General features: G+C 45.5%; 1 protein-coding gene across 2 annotated transcripts in view; it reads left to right on the forward strand.

Annotated features, from left to right (window-relative positions):
• KIRREL3 (kirre like nephrin family adhesion molecule 3) overlaps nucleotides 1–17,821 on the forward strand; it is a 3,739,713-nt gene that overhangs the window by 1,378,144 nt on the left and 2,343,748 nt on the right. For both annotated transcript variants that reach the window (XM_069224509.1, XM_069224508.1), the window contains exon 3: nucleotides 8,042–8,191. In XM_069224509.1, coding sequence (XP_069080610.1) covers nucleotides 8,042–8,191 — 150 coding nt within the window. The remainder of the gene's footprint in view (nucleotides 1–8,041; nucleotides 8,192–17,821) is intronic.

A 17,821-nucleotide genomic window follows, 5' to 3' on the forward strand; every position in this document is an offset into this window, starting at 1 on the left:
GAGGCTGTGTAGATTCTGGAGGCTGTATGACATTTTCCAGGGACTCTGCAGCAGAGACTTGAATGATTGGAGGTGGAATTGCCAGGGCAGGCTGAGAAGCGGGTGGGGGAGGGAATAGTGGTAGAGTTTTCGGTGGGGCCTCCATCAATGGGGGGGCAGTTAGACGGCGCTCCACCAATTCAATTTCTAATGCCCCAACCGCTTTTTGGAGGAAACCGTCTAGAGTCTTATTGTTTCCGGCCTTTTCCAGAGGCACCCCCCCTTCCGTCTACCCATCTTGACTTAATAAAACACTTTTAATCCAGGCCAAAGTTTGACAGTCTTTTTCTGTAGGCGCTTTTCCTCCCCTGTTCCCACCCTAATTACGCTCCACTGAGGTTTTATTGAAGAGGCTAAAACAACAAGAGGGCATAGAATACTGCTCACCTATGTTGGTATGGTATGGCTGGAGTATATTCATCCGCTGGTCACCGGCCTCAATATCAGGATGAAAATAGTGTGGCCCAGCCCGGTCGCTGACGGGTGAAAGGACGGGCCCGCCCTTGGCCCGGGCGCTGCCCGGGCGCCGCCCGCGCGAGTCCTACAAGGCAGGAGCGCTGCGGTGAGTTTAAAGGGCTCCTCCTCTTCAAGAAAATAATGCTGCCTCCTTCCGCCCTCCAAGTGCGTGTCCCGCGAGGCGGGAGCGCTGCGGTGAGTTTAAAGGGCTCCTGCCCTTCAAGAAAGTAATGCCTCCTCCTTCCGCCCTCCAAGTGCGCGTCCCGCGAGGCGGGAGCGCTGCGGTGAGTTTAAAGGGCTCCTGCCCTTCAAGAAAGTAATGCCGCCTCCTTCCGCCCTCCAAGTGCGCGTCCCGCGAGGCAGGAGCGCTGCGGTGAGTTTAAAGGGCTCCTGCCCTTCAAGAAAATAATGCCGCCTCCTTCCGCCCTCCAAGTGCGCGTCCCAAAAAGAGGGTACTTTCCTACAGTGCTGTGTTAATTATTTATGCAGCACACAAACAATAATAAAGGGAAAGCACAACATAATAAAATCCTAATAAAGTTTGCAACAATAGATGAAGGTTTAATAAATAACATGAGCTCAAAATGTCAAAAATGTAATCAGTAGAACCAGAGATAAGTAATATTAAAGCTTTAAGTAAAAATAGTACCAACATGCAGAAAGCGGTAAGTGTGGGCATCTGGTCTGGTCGCTCTAGCCTAGGACAAAATCGCAAGTTCCGGCCAACATGATGGAATACGGGCTGAATCCAGGGACCAGGGGTGCCCCACTGAAAAAGTTTGTTTCTGACCGTCTGACGCGCAAAGTTCAACGCTTTACCCGACAAGGTTCCAGGCCCTGGGAGGCACCTCTTGGGGATCAGGAACTCACTTCTGCAGAGCCCAGCAGGGCTCAGGCAGGTCCAGTTGCAGGTTTGGGCAGGGCCAGTTGCAGCGGGTCAGGGTGGGAGTTACAGGGAGGCCTCCGGAGCTTGTTGTATCCCTGTATCTCAGGTTATGCTGAGATGGTTGAGTCTTCCATCTCAGAGTGCAGGACTCAAGCAGCAGGGCAGCCCTCTGAAGAAAAAGTTAGGCCTCAAGCAGTTGGGCCGTCCTCTTTTGAACAAGTAGCCCTCATTCAGCAGGACAGTCCGCTGGAGAACAAGCCAGACCTCAAGCAGCAGCAGGCCAGTCCTTTGGGGAACAAGGCAATCCTTCTTCTGTAATTTTCAAAGGTCCAGGAGTGTACTGAAGAGTCGGTCTGAGGGTCCAGTAATTATACCAGGTACCAGCCTTTGAAGAGTGGCAACCTCTAAGGCTATCCCTCTAACTGTTTTGAAATGTTTTTTCTTTGTCTTGCCCAGGCTTCAAATGGTCCACGGTGATAATAGGCTGGTGCTAGTTTGCTGGAGATGGCCTTTTGAAATGGTCTTCTCCCAGCTACACCCAGGTCCAGTGTCTGGGCCCAATACGCCCTTCTGATGGGGCAGCAATTAAGAGGCCCAGGCACCTGGAAACTCCTTAAAGGTATCAGAAAGGTTAGGGCAAGACAATGCCAATTTTCTATAATAGTAGTTTCAAAATTGTAATCCAAACGCTGACTTTACCATGAAAGAGGATTTTCAATTATAGTTAATCTGAGCCCAAACACTTATACCTGTTCCCAAATGTTCGCATTTATTGAATGTAATAAGACAACCCAATGTTATCCTATGGGAGAGGAAGGCCTCACAGTAGTGAAAAACTAATTTGAGAGGTTTTCTCTACCGGGATATGTAAAAATAAAAACGTCAGCTCTATCTTTTAAATACGATACATCCTGCCCTATGGGCCGTTCAGGGCCTACCGTAGGGGTGTGTTACTTGTATTTAAAGGCGACCCCTAAAATACGCAAATTGGTGTGGCATGATTGCAGCTCTAAGTCTACACTTTTAGTGGGAGTGAGATCAAGTAATTTTTCAAGTTGTGGTAGTTTTTAAGTATATATGGTTTTGTTACCACATCCTCCTTACCTGAAATGTGCTGCTTCGTTATAGCAATTTGCTCTGTGAATCTGTCTAATCAATGCTGAATCAGGTTCACTCTGGGTGGTAGAGAGTTAATTTTTTCATCTGTTGTTTACAGACTACACTGCATGTCCAGCAACATGGATCTCACATCTGACGCATTTGTGTCTGAGATTTCTGAACCGCTAGGCATCGGCTCAACACCTCCCTCATGCATTTGCCCTTTGGTCATCTAATTGGATTCAAAGGGTACATTAGCATGTTTATGATCAGTTTTTCTCAATGTGAGATGAGCTCACCTGATGAGGTTGTGCGCACTGTATTTATTACCAGATGCTTTGGGACCTCACCAACTAAAGAGATCATGCAGTCTCCGGATTAGGCAAATGTACCAGCTGTTCTGTAGGTGTGACGGTATGCGAACACCTTATGAGAGTTCAGAATATTTGATATAAAAATTCAGGGGTCATTTAGTTTAGTGCAAGGAATCAGCATCTGGTCTCCCATGAACTGCCTGGCACTGGAAAAAGTAAAGGCAGTCAGTTGACATTTACATGGTTTAGAGTATACGGACGTATAGATCGCTGATGCTTCTCCAGCAGTGGAAAGCCCAGCTTTTACCATGTGTCCCAGCATGGGGAGCCCTCAGTCAACATAGCCCCACTTCAGGTGCACTGAATGAGGGCGCTCATGTACAGTCAGGCAGGACTCATTCTAGTGTTTCCACCAGTCCCTCTGCTGAGGGCTGGCTATAACACTTAACCCACCTCCTGAAGAAACTCAGTGGTGTTTATTTTAGTGCTTATGTTTCTCTTCCACAGGTTGGACTTGTTGGTTTCCTTGAAACAAAGTTTGGGATGGATGTAGAGTCTGGCTGGACTCATTCTAGTGTTTCTACCAGCCACTCTGCTGAGGGCTGGCTTTCACACTCATCCCCAACCCATCCACCACAGGCATCACCAGTCAGGTGACCATGCAAATAAAAGAGGCCAGGCGCACATGCCCTAGGCCAGTTGTACTTACCAAAACTATGTGTCTGTGTCATCATTTAAAGTACCATGAGAGCCCAGGGTCCCCAACACGACCGCTCAGTGTCAGCCCCTACCACACAGTGGAATGTTCCCCCATAGGTGCATCAGCACAAGCCAGTACTCCGTGGTCAAAGCCCAGCGAGGGAATGCTCCAGACCCCACAGCCCACCAAGTACTGACTAGGGGAACACCAAGACCTGGGACAGTCAGTAGGTCTCACCCTCAAGTGAGCCGCCACCATGAGCATTGCACCATCACAGTCATATCCAGCAATAGGGTTTGAGTAGGTCAATTGATGCAAGTCTATTTGGAGAGGCAATGGGGTTTGATGTAGCATGGATAGTTTTAGCGGATTGTGGGTGAGCTGGACTATTATGTGCCAACCCTTTTTTGTCAAGCATTTTTAAAGTTGTTTTTATTGCCATTTCAGCTCCAACAATCAGGGCCCTACGAAATGTACACAAGCACATACATCTTCAACAATGGAATCATGAATTCTCAATTCTCGTAGCGCTGTTACATATCCACTATCTTCTGGCCCATCCCATAGAACAGAAGGTAGTTCTACCTATGATCATAATCAATGTGCTCAAGTGCACTCCCAAGACCCATGTTGATGAACTATTTCTGGTATCTTGTTATGGCCTGGCTCCCATATTTCATAGATTATTGATAACAATCTCACTGATATACCTAGAACATCATCTAACATCCTCCGGACATTAGTCCAGAACACCTGAATTTTAGCAGATGTCCAAAATGTATATAGTATCTATTCTTTGTATACGCCCCGTTGGAAAAAATAATAATTAGCTTGACTAAACTGAAAGATCTGCACCTTTGTATAACAAACTCTGTGCAACAGTTTTAACTATGCCAATCGAAATCTAGTCCATAAGGACATCTCTTGCGCATATGAGAGAGCCCCTCCCATTCCATGACCTCCATCTAACCTATATCTCATTCCTATTATGTATTTAAACTTTCTAACATGTTTGATGACGTACTTGTATGTGTATTATGTATTACTAATTTCGCTTTTTGCATTGCTTGTTACTTCTGAGGATATCAGTACTTCCCATGTCTCATGGAATGAAGTGGTGAAAAACAGTTCATGTTTCGAGAGCTGCCTAATCACCACTATCTATCTGAGAACCTCAAAAAGTCTTGATATATGAATGCTGTTTTGTAGGAAAGTACCCTCTTTTTTCTATGGTTACACCCATTTTCTGCCTGATGTCAGTGTGCTTGACTGTGTTCACTGGGATCCTGCTGACCAGGACCCCAGTGATTATGCTATCTCTCCTCTAAATTCTGTTGTTGCATACTGTTAACTCAGTACTTCACCTAAAATTGGCATAATGGTGCCACTTATAAGTATATAGTATAGTATATTGTACCTAGGTACCCAGGGCATTGGGGTTCCAGGAGATCCCTAAGGGCAGCAGTGTTTCTTTTGCCACCCATAGGGAGCAATTGCCACCAACAGGGCCCTTGCAGCCTACGTGACAAGGTGCATGCACCCTTTCATTACCATTTACATTGCACCTTGTCAATTATAAGTCACCCCTATAGCATTCCCTCCAACCCTGAGGGCAGGGTGCAGAGTACCTGTGTGTGGGGGCACCCCTGCACTAGCAGAGGTGCCCCCATGATTTCCAGGACCATTTTCCCAGACTTTGTGAGTGCGGGTACTCCATTTTACGCGTGCACTGGACATAGGTCACTATGTCCAGCTACATAATGGTAACTCCAAACATAGGTATGTTTGGTATCAAACATGTGGGAATCATACCCCAATTCTTTTGCAAGCATTGGTTGTATGATTCCATGTACTCTGGGGGCTCCTTATAGGACCAGCAGTATTGCCATTCCAGCCTTCTGAGGTTTTCCAGGCAGCCCAAGTTGCTGCCACCTCTCAGACAGGTTTCTGCCCTCCTGTTGCTTGAGCATCTCAAGCCCAGGAAGGCAGAGCAAAGGATTTCCTTTGGGAGAGGGGTGTTACACCCTCTCCCTTTGGAAATAGGTGTTTCAGGCTTGGGAGAGCTAGCCTCCCCAAGCCACTGGAAAAGCTTTGAAGGGCACAGTTGGTGCCCTCCTTGCATAATCCAGTCTATACAGTTTCAGGGACCCCCAGTCCATGCTCTAGTGCAAAACTGGACACAGGAAAGGGGAGTGACCACTCCCCTGTCCATCACCATCCCAGGGGTAGTGCTCAGAGCTCCTCCAGAGTGTCCCTGAGTTTTGCCATCTTGGATTCCAAGTTGGTAGGGAACTCTCGGAGCATCTGAGTGGTCAGTGCCAGCAGGTGACTTCAGAAACATCCTCTGATAGGTGATTACATGTGTAGCTGACCAATCCCCCTTTCAGGGCTATTTAGGGTCTCTCTCTTAGGTGGTTCTTCAGATTCGGATTGCAAGACTCCAGCAGGAATTCTCTGCATCCTTTACTTCACCTTCTCCCTGAAGAAACTACATCTGGACCCTCAAGGAACTCTACAAACTGCAACAAAGAAGCAAAGATGACTTCTGCAACATTGTGGGGGTTATTCCAACTTTGGAGGAGGTGTTAATCCGTCCTAAAAGTGACGGTAAAGTGACGGATATACCACCAGCCGTATTACGAGTCCATTATATCCTATGGAACTCGTAATACGGCTGGTGGTATATCCGTCACTTTTAGGACGGATTAACACCTCCTCCAAAGTTGGAATAACCCCCTGTATCTTCAGCTCCTGCCAGCAACAGCAACTGTTTCCCGGTTGTGCATCCTGTCTTCAGCCTGCACCAGAAGATCGAAGGAATCTCCCTTGGAGTGAAGGAGTCACTCCCCTGCATCAGCAGGCACCTCTCTGCGTCGACGACTGACGGCATGTGTCCCCTCTTCTGATAAGTTGCATGGATCCAGCATCATGAGCGGTGGACTGAAGTGGTCCCGACGATCCTGACGTCCTACTGTCCAATTTTGGTGGAGGTAAGAGCTTGCCTCCCACTCAAAGCAGTACCCCCGTGCACTGCGTGTTTTGCAGTTGTCAAGGCTTGTTGGCATCCTTCCACGAAGTTCTTCATGCACTATGCAGCTCTGGCTCCCAGCACTCTATCATGTTAAGCACAGCTCTTTCCTGTGTGGTTTTCCGACAGCGTGGGACCCTTTGTTGTAGTGCTGCATGGGCCTCCTTTTGTCCTTGTGCTGTGGGACTACTGTGCCTGCTGTCTGGTCTTCTGAGGGCATTGGGAGTTGGTGAGATCTCCCTCTGACTCCCATTCCTGGGTAGAGTCCACCAGGCTCCTCCTGGTCCCAGGCAGCGCCATTTTCCACGAACTGCGAGCTTTGCCTGTGCCAAAGCTTGTTGCCGGAATCCAGCGACGCAAACCAGACTGCAATCTTCCATCCAGCGTGGGACATCATTTGCACCAACCAGGAACCCGCATCCATCTTCTTAAGTCCAGTACGGACTGTTGTTCTCCACCGGTGGTTCTTCTTTTGCACCTTCATCTGGGTTGGAAAGGGCTCCTGTTCTCCCTGGACTCTTCAGTGCTTCTTGGACTTGTTCTCCTTCTTCCACAGGCCATCAGGTCCAGGCATCCACTGTTGGTGTCTTGCAGTCTCTTCTGGTTCTTTCATTATCTTATTTCTTGTGTTCTAGGAAAGTTACTGTGATTTACTCCTGTTTTCCTGGGCTCTGGGGTGGGTTCTATTACTTACCTTTAGTGTTTTCCAATACTCCCAGCACCCCTCTACACACTACACTTTTCTAGGTGGGAAACCGACTTTCGCTTTCCAATTTCTTAGTATATGGTTTCTGTTCCCCCTAGGCCCATTTCTAACTATTGTGATTTTTTCTATTTGCACTGTTTTTTAACTGTTTTTACAGCTATTTCTGCATACTAGTGTATATACTTTGTGTATTACTTACCCCCTAAGGGAGTATAGTCTCAATAGTATTTTTGGCATTTGTGTCACCAAAATAAAGTACCTTTATTTTTGTAACACTGATTATTTTCTTTCATGCGTGTGAGTACTGTGTGACTACAGTGGTATTGCATGGGCTTTGCAGGTCTCCTAAATAATCCTTGGCTACTCTGCTACAGCTACCTCTAGACAGCCTGGCTTCTAGACACTGCCTACATTTCACTAATAAGGGATAACTGGACCTGGCAGGAGGTGCAAGTACCTTAGGTACCCACTACAAACCAAGCCAGCCTCCTACATGTTTATATGTTTTTTTTTTTTTACTAAACAATTGGACTTAGTCACTTTTTAATAAACAACGCATTTAGATTGTTCTTATTAACTGACTGTTATTCCACCAAACACACTCTATCTAAACCTTCCAAAGCCTGTTAACACGATTCCTTCATTATTTAATTCTTGGTAAGAGAAATGCTCCGGAGGTTTAATCCAGCTGTGCTTTTACTGGAAGGTTTCTTAAAGTGTGATGTGCGTTATTTTCTGGTGCCTTGAGCAGCAATGCTTTGTGCATGTTTTTATTTGATCTGAGATCGGCTTTCCTATTCTTCTAACCCTCCAGGACAGCCGTCGTCTTTCGCTCAGCAGCCTCAGGACCAAGTGGTGGTAGCTGGACAGCCTGCGAGTCTCCTCTGTGCCATCCCTGGGTACCATGGCATAGTGCTCTGGATTAAGGATGGCCTTGCACTAGGAGTGGGGCGAGATCTTTCAGGTAAGGTTTCTGAAACTGGCTAATACTTTCTTCTGTTCAATTAGCACTGTCCTATCACCAGATAACGTATTACATTGCAATCTCAATATACACGCCACGCATTACCCATGTGTGTCTCCACCAAAACACGTGGTATGGGCTAGAATGAGGAAATATTACTCAGGTTCATTGTTTTGCATAATGTTGCACATAGAGGCTAAATTTATGAGTATAGATAACGACATATACATGGCTTTATGTTTATTTTTCGGGGGCAATTCCCTTGAAATTCACTGTAGAGGTTTGAGAAGTTGGAAGCTTGTGAATCTTTCTTGTACATGTTTTTAAAACCTCACCGGCCTTTTAAAAAACAAAATTAGCAGCCTTTTAAAAATTTGGGTGCTGAAAGTTGGTCCTACGTTTCAGCCAAAACGCTGTTCTGCACAGGGTTGTGAGTGTTGTGTTGGCAGCCAGGTGAAGTGTTTTCAGCTCCACCATGCACCTCTGTTTTCAACCCTGCTGTTAATTCCAGCGCTGGTCTTCTGACACAGAGAAGCATGCAGACATGGTTCTCAAACATCGAGATTTGTGTTTCCTTGCTGTAGCTCACGGCTAGTGTAGCACAGTATGATAGTAGGTATGTAATGCGGTCCCTGAGAGGAGGGATGGGAAGCACCCTCCTTGCCCTTGGGATTGTGAGCTAGTGCACAATGGCACTGGTTGTCCCGTATGAAATCAATATGGGATCACTTTTCCAGGGGCACTAAAACAAAAAGATGACCAGTGCCAATGATCCATCCAAAAAGTACGTGGACAGTAGTTTTCGGTACTGTGGCCAGCAGGCAGACTGCTTCCTGCAGTGATTAAGACACCATCAATGGAGGAAGTTGGAGACAGTCCTCTGTTGGCAGACTCCGCAGGAATAAGAGCTGCTGTGGCAGCTTGTGGCTCCCCCCAGGGGGTGGTCAAGCCTTAGGCCCCAAAAGGACAAACAGTGTCAGCTAGGCCAAAAGGGGCAGACAGCAGGACAGCCAGCCCTACTGAAAACATGGGCCACTAGAAGAGGATAAGGTTCCATCTCTACAGCTCTTCTAGGGGCAACTGCAGCTACCTCAGCAGTGTAGTATCAGAAATGCCGGTGGATCAAGCACCTACTTGGTGAAGACGCTGCAGAAGGGCAGGTGATCCAGCTTCGAGGGGCACACTCCTTGGTGTGGGGAAGCCACTAAATGGGCAGGGAGGATGTCCAGTACACTTCCCTTGAGAGGCAGAAGAGGAGATGAGCACTTGGCGTCGTCCAGAGCAGGGAGATTGGCTGGTGAACAGAAAGAGCATCATAATTAAGAGCAAGCAGAGGCAGGTCTCCTGGGTATCCTTCTAGGCAGCATATCATGGAGCATAGGGATATAAGGAAGCTCCGTTGCTGAGGGGCCTCAAAAGACCATTAAGTGGAGCCCAGGGTCTGCGGGGTCACTGGGACCTCTGGGCCTGGCTGCAATTTGGTCAAGCTGGAGCGTCATAAGGTTCCTGGTGGACACAATGAGGCTTGAACTGGCCAGAATAGGCAGGAACTTATTCCTGAGGGTCAAACAAACTAGTGTTCATGTATCCCCGAAGAGAAGAAGGGGGGGTAACCAGAGGTTGACATAGTTCCAGAAGTAAGAAGATGCAGCAATAAAAACAGCAGTCACAACAGTGGAAGAGAAGGGGTTTTTAAGGGGTGAACATCTAGACAGTGACAACTGGAATGAGGACAAAAGGGAAGTTGGAGGGCCAGTGGCGCACAGGGCTGCTACAAAATCAATAAAGGATGTGTATGATTGAATATGAGGAGTGGGGAGCAGAAGAAGACAGTTCTGAGAGTGAAAACGAAGAGATAGATAACATGCAGAGAGTAGATAGGAGAGAATACCTAAGCAGTCACTGACATTAGGGGTCTGAAGGTTGCGGGACTGGAGTTATGATAACAGAGGTTCAGTTAGAATGGAAGAGAGACTGAACCCAGGAAGGCAATTGAGAGAGGAGACCAGCCTGTTTATGTGCTCACTGAACTGTACAGAGAGAAATGCCATTGGTCTAACAGAGGAGTTGTGGACAAGAGGGCAGAGAGTGAATAGCGGCCCTGATATTGGGAGAATAGTTAGAGGAGTGAGGTAGAATACAGAATATGAGTATGCAGGGAAATGGTGAGCTCCTGGGGGGGGGGGGAAATCACATGGAGGAATCTGGGGCAGAGTGAATGGGGATGAGGTGAGGTAGAGTGTATGGTGAAAAGAGTGTGTGTTAGAATGCAATAAGCTTGGTGAGAGTCATAATACAGTTTTTAAAATGCAAAATGCCTTACAACTAACATAACAGAGGCAAAGACAGAGGGGAGTAATGGGCCAGTAAAAAGGCAGCAATTGGCAACAAACAATCAAAGGTAGGGTTTTGGAATGGGTTGACAGCACAAGAGAAAGGGATGAGGACTCAGCACTCAGACAGAGCCCAGTAGGTGCATGCTGGAACTTCAACCAGTGGGCATGCCACTTGTTCCTGTGTCACTTTTTACCTAAATGTTCAAAGTGCAGCATGAACAATTCTGTCTTGCAGTGCTCAGGTCAGGATTTGGCCAGAAGTACACAGGACAAGGGTGAGGACAGACGGGTTGGAAAGGGCAACACTACTGGTTATCCCCTTGGCAATGAAGCTGTGGTTGCAGCAGGATCATGACCGGGTGGCAGCCATTTTCCAAAGGGGGGATTACTGAGGGAATAAGGATCCCTTATAATGAACTGTGAATAGATATTTGGGTGGACATCCTCAGATCTTGTAAAGGCAAAGTACAGATAGTTAATGATAATCTGTGAAAAGAAGTGGAAGAGGTCAACATGATGGGCCCATTCGATGCGCCACCACTACCAGAACTTATAATACAGCTGCTAGATGTATTGCCAAAAAAAACAGTAAGGGGACTTAAAATTATCCCCCATGTCTTCTGACCACAAGATAAATCTATTAATGATTTTTAAGAACAATGTCTCCTGGGTTCACTGTGCCATTATTGACCAAATGAGCTGGTGTTTGAGTTAGTGAGCAAGTGTGACTAGGAGCAGAAATGGGAAAAGCTCATATAACATCGTCTTTCACGTTACCACCAGTCCGTCTAATGACTTTTGAACTGTTGGGCATCCTGTTGCAGGATCAGTACTATGCAGTCAAAGTGATGCCAATCAAGTGTTCTGTAGTGTGTGTGGTGTTTGAGAAAGTGTGACTTGGTAGTGAGGCAAATGTCCAGATATGCGTAAGTGCTGTATAACATAGACAACTTTCTGACGGTAGTCAGGGCGGGAGGGAACCAAGAATGTGGTAAACTGATGAAGACATTAACAATGGAGTTTGTCATCCCACTTCTTCCTGAAAAGACAACAGGCCCATGGCTCTAGGTGTGGACTCTGCTAAATTTCACTTATAGAACAGATTCAAATAACACCACTTAAAGCTTTCTTACACATAAAAGGGCGAGAGGTGAGAATGCTGAACCATTATCCTCCCCATATATATATATATATATATATATATATATATATATATATATATATATATATATATACACACACACACACACACACACACACACACACATTGAGATGTGGCATGCTTCATCATAGGGCTTTCCACACCCTCAACCCAAATGAGTTTTTTTTTTAAAGATATAGTGGTGTAAATACTCCACTTAAACCAAAGATATACCAAAAAAAATCTTTAAAACTGCCTAAGGCTATCTTTATGTATACATTTATACGTCAATGCCCTGACAGGATTAAAATAATACATATGTAAATATAGGGATGAAGTTGGGGAATTTAGTATCTCTATCAACCCATATATAGCCAACATGTTTCAGCCTTCCTAACTATGCCTGAAAAGTTTAGCAGTCTTCTTCAGGGCCTCCATTCTCTGGTTGCTTAGATGCTACTAGCCCCACTACTAGAAGGGAGGTTGACATAGAAATTCCTGTACTTTGGAACCTTACTATTGTCAATTTGATCCAAATTTTGTGTTAAACAAAACAAACATAGACAAACATAAAATATCTAAGAAAACTCCTCTCACATATCCTTCTTCCAGAGGAGAATGCTCTCTGGTGAGAAAGGATATGATAAAATGCCAACTACGCATTCACCCAGTGGGTCAATAAACATAGCATACAACATATATCTCGTTGATTAAGCTCCAACCATCACATCTCAGGTAGAAAAGCATACATTCTCATTTGTGCTAGGACATAATATTGTGCCTGATTATAGAAATGGTTCTATCCACATCTAACCAATTCTGAAGTAGTTGTAAAACATATCACATGTGAAAGTCAGTATAGACAAGCACTTGCTAAAGATATGTAGCATGCTTGCCAATGTTTTAATATGAAATACCAACCTTAGGTATTGAAGAGATCACAGAGTAGATTTATCTTTCCCGGGTGCAAGGAGGGGGGGGTTCTTAATCCAGGGAAACCACGGGGGAGTCGGTCTGCTGTCACACTCTGAAGGATACAGAGGTGCAGTTATTCATAATATACCTCATTGATTACGGGGAGAAAAGTACCAATTTAATGCTCAGATAATTCACTCCCACAGAACTTGTATCAAAACAGGGAGAAAGGTTATCTCTATTCACGTGTCAACCCATTTGCGTTATTAAGGTATTGTAATGGCAGTAAAATGAAAAAAACAATTGAATGTTAATAAAATAATGCTCGGGTTCCACCCTACCTAGGAATGTAAGGGCCTCAGGTTAATCCACATACTCATCCAAGAGTCTGACACTGCCAGACAATGCACATGAGTTCTTGCTGCCAAGAGCATCTAAATGCTCCCGCTGCCATTTTGACTGCTAAGGTCAAAGGTGCATGCAGCAGCGTGAGTTACACTGTGGCATGCATTTGTGTACCCTAGAGTCAGTTCAGGAATAGACCATGTCTTTATTTTACAGTTCTTTTTTTTTGTCCTCATACACCTCAAAGCTCCTAAATCAACTCCATTGTCACTCCTTGCACCCTCTTGAAAATAGAGTTGACCTATGCCATAGAGCCCCCCTTACCTCTCATTCAGTCATCCCACAGTAGGAGGACATCCATACCGACACAGCTGACGAGAAGGGGGGGGGGGAGGGAATATACTCATTGGATATAAGCTGCAAACACCTGATCTTAACCCCTTTTAGTCTTTTATCACCTCTCTTGACCTTGGTTACACTAAATTCTGCCAAAATAGCTCAGTCTATTCTCTCCAGGAGAGATTTATTTTGCTCATGGGGTATTACAATAACTCCCTTTAAGGAGCCTGGCTACCCTGTGTTACTATCAGAATCTCAATGTTTGATGGCTCCCACAGTTCTGAAACCATTCTCAATCTTGAACAGTGCCCTGGGTGGCTCCTCCTCTTTTAATGTTATTTCCCACACTGGCTCTGGTTTTTCTGTTTTTTTTAATCGGGATGGGCTGCCATCCACCGTCTTGCACGGTCATCCCCTTTTACCATCACGGGTGGGCGGTTCCGTTCCAACACCTGAATATCTATGCTCATGGAACATCAATGGGGTTGTGCATAAGTTTGCTTCAGCCGACCTTTTAACATTCTTTAACAGTCACAATATAATTGCCCTCCAGGAAACATGGGCTGAGTACAGTTGTCCACTGCCACGGTACCTAGAAATGTGGAAATCTGCCCATAGAACGAGCAAGAATGGCAGTGCCAAGGGTGGTTTGGCCATTTATGTGACCGTCAAATTAGATGGGAGTATACTACCTCTGGTCTGGGAGGATAACTGGATCCAGGGGATTGTCATAAAGAATGGGACTGTGTAGGAGACCCTGATAATAATCAGTGTTTACATTGCCCCGGTACTAAGGAAAAAAGGGGCAGGCTGTCTCGACTGACGCAGATTGTAGCCAATTTAGTTGGGGATTACCCACGTGCTAGCTATCTCATAACTGGTGATTTCAACACAAACCTGTTTCAGGATACAACTGAGGCTCTTGAGGGTCCAGATTGTGGTCACCACCAGCTAATTCCCAAACAATTAAGGCCCCAGGGTTGTCTGCACTGCCCGCTGGGAGAATACTTAGTAATGCATGTTAACAGTATGGGTTTCAAAGCTTTGAATGGTCGCTTACGTGATGATGCCCCCCCCCCCACCATGGACAAGATCCGATGGTTGATCTCACTCCTATTTAGATTCCACCATCTGTAATATTGAATTGTTTCCCCTCATTGAAAGGTTTCTGATTTCCCCTCGGAGTGAGAGTGACCATTGTCCTCAAATTGTATCTATTAAATCAAGATTTTCTGCTCCTGATGTCATGCGGACAGTGGGTGGTGGCGCTTGTTTCGAATCACTAAAGCGCATAAAATGGAATGCTTCTATTAGCGGTGCTGTACTGATTGAATGTATTAACTTTTTTAATTCTGAGGGATTGGGTTGTGTGTCCCCAATTAAGTCGTGGGTCAAACTTTCTTGCCTTTTATGGTCAAAATTCCATCAATCTGCGCGCAATTGTGCCCCATCCCGGTCTTTTGTTGTCTCCAGGGGAACCAAGAACTTAAAGAAAGCACGGAATAGGCTAGCAAGTGCAATCAGGAAAAGCCCCGATTCTGAGTGTCTATTCATTGAATATAAACAACTGAGGAAAGATTATAGGAAGGCTGTTTATGATGACTATCAGACCTATCTCAGCCAGTTTTGGGTTAAACATTTCAGTGCAAGTAGAGATTCAAACTCCACGAAACTTTGGTCCCTTATCAATAATCTAAATAGTAACCAAAGGGGCTCGGGCGTTGTTGACATTTCAGAAGGAGCGTGGGCGGCCTACTTGACCACCCATTTTTCAGATAGCGAGCAGGATGGGGAACCGTTGGATGAGGGGGCCCATAGATCTTTCGTAGTTTCATTTAAAATGTGTCCCCCATTTACAGGGTCTCCAATCTCCCTGCAGGGAGTAAGGAAGTCTTTCCAATTACTCCTCCCCCACATCATCTCGAGGGCCAAGGGGCCCCGGTCCCAATGGTCTTCCACAGGCATTTTTCAAGCAGGATCCCTTCCTCTGTGCCAACCATTTTACACATTTTTTTAACATTGCCTTTAACTTCAACCATACCTGAGTCCTGGCGTGGTGCCCTCCTTCATCCTCTATATAAAAATGGCTCAAGATCAGATCCTGCCAATTTTAGAATGATAGCCCTGCTGGACAATGAGGCTAAGTTCTATGCCAGCCTTTTGTTGCAGGATCTCCGTGCTTGGGCTGAATCAAAGTCACTAATTCCTATAGTCCAAACGGGGTTCTCTGCTGGTTCAGGCACTTCAACTAATTTGTTGACACTCTCTATCTTGATTGATAGGGCAATCTCGTCAGGCCTGATGCTGAATTGCTGCTTTGTGGACTTCAAGGCAGCTTTCGATCGGATCCCCCGGAGTGCCCTATGGGCCAAATTACAAAGCTGCGGCATTCCCCCAGTTCTTTTGGGTGCCATTATAGAACTCTATACTAACACCTGGGTCCATATTAAGCTTGGTGACGGGCGCTGCTTATCTAGGAAAATTCCCACCACTCGTGGCGTGAAACAGGGTTGTTTATTGGCTCCTCTTCTTTTTAATCTGTTCATTGCAGATATGTCAACCCCTCTTGATGCCATCAACTCTCATCCCCCCAAGACTGGTGGCTTCAGGCTTAGTCACCTGCTTTATGCCGACAACCTTGTTTTGTTTAGTTGCACTAAGATCGGCCTTCAACAGTTGCTCAACCAACTTGCGACGTATACGTACGCCAATCAGTTAGCTGTTAACTTGTCTAAAACAAAAGTGGTCCCCTTTGGGAGGAAAAAACATTTGGGCTTTAGCTGGTACTATAAAAACCGTAAACTTGTTTCTGACCAGTCCTACAAATATCTAGAGGTACATTTTGATTCCAGGGGCAGTTTTGTTAAACATAAGCAGGAAATGGAACTTAAAGCTGTGGCCTTGCAGGTGGCCTTTTCAAAATTAGCTAAGGTTTTAAAGGGGACCGACCCTTCTTCCTTTAATGGATGTTATGAGGGCAAAAATCACTCCCTCGTTGGCCCATGGTCAAGAAATTATGTTGGGCAAAGGCTCTTGCCTATTAAATAGGTTGGTTAATAAAATCTACAAGAGAGTCTTTCATGTTCCACACTTGGCCTCACCCGCGCAGGTAAGGCTGGAATTTGGGCTTCCGGATTTGGTGGCAGTTGAGGCTGGTGCTTTTTTGAAGTTGTGTTATAAAATGTGTCGGGCCTCAGACGGCCACTTGGAGGCAGTCCTGTGGCAAGTAATTAGCGAGCCAAAATCGAAGTGAATCTATTCCCAATTTTTGGTTGAATGCAAACGGCGATTGTTTGCTGGCGATCTTTGGGAAAATAATCCCCCCTATTCCTTGTTTAAATCAGAGATTAAAAGGCTTATCCAACTGTATTCTTATCAATCAGATTGCTCTCTTCTTGTCCATTGGAAGCATGCCTGGGCAGTAATTGGTTCCTTTAAGCCAGGTATGCCCTCCAGTTTTTTCTCTTGTAGATACGGGTTTCGGTTGAAAAAGGCCATTCTTGCCTTAAGGATGGGTGATTGGAGTTTTTTAAAACACCGGCCCAAATGGCACCTACCCCCCGGGGACAGCGTGACATGTAGAGGCTGCAGTAATGCGGACTAAACCATTGACCATGGTTTGTCTGTGCCCAGCTCTACTAAAGGAGTGTAGACTCTTGCTCCAGAGCAAATGGATCGAATTGGGAGTCCGCTCCTGTCAACAAGCTATTATCCAGTCTCTGGACCCTGGCAATCCAATGCTAAATGTGTTACTGACCAAATGTATTAAAATTGCACGATCTAAATTTAATGGCACTGCGAGCAACGAACACGTCTAGTTGGAATCTTTCCACGCTCTTGTCATTTTGCTCACTATTGGTTAGGATGAGGAGCTCTAACGGTATAAGCTGATGCTTAGCGCAATTACTAATTCATGCACCATGCACCTTAAGGCTGTGCCTATGTATATTGCCCTGTGTTTTATGTGGGGTTTTGGGTTGGGTGATTTGTATTTATTTATTATTGGGAGAAACGTTTTTAACATGTCACATGCACAACTTATGATGTGCTTTTAGTTTGAATTCAGTCCTTGAGGGTATTTATTTTGATTGTCATTGATTTTTTTTTCTCTTTTTTCCTTGCTCATTTGTATTGGATTTTCTTATCTGTACAATAAATTACTACCACTACCTCTCTTGACCTCTTCTCCATTTTATAAAGGGGGCCCACATTTCCTCCTTCCTCTTGTTTAAACCACCCGCCTCCAAATCCATTCTAAAATATAGGAAGGAGCATGAAGCCAATCCAGATGAAGGGGGGAGATTCCGCCATCCACTTTCGACATATTTCTCTCCTAGCCACCAAAATAGAGTAAAAAATCAAATTCTTGTTGCCTTTCCCACCATTACCTCCTCGCAGGTCTTGCACCTGTAAATGCCCAAATATAATCAGAGGAAGGCTTACCCCGATTTCTCAGCCCTACATACTTGAAAGAGATTTACACACTTCTTTCCAGAACAAAACCACCCCTGGACAATCTAGAAACATATGTGTATCAGTAGCACCCTATAGATC

This window comes from Pleurodeles waltl, chromosome 3_1 (assembly GCF_031143425.1).
Source record: "Pleurodeles waltl isolate 20211129_DDA chromosome 3_1, aPleWal1.hap1.20221129, whole genome shotgun sequence".
Taxonomy (NCBI): Eukaryota; Metazoa; Chordata; class Amphibia; order Caudata; family Salamandridae; genus Pleurodeles; species Pleurodeles waltl.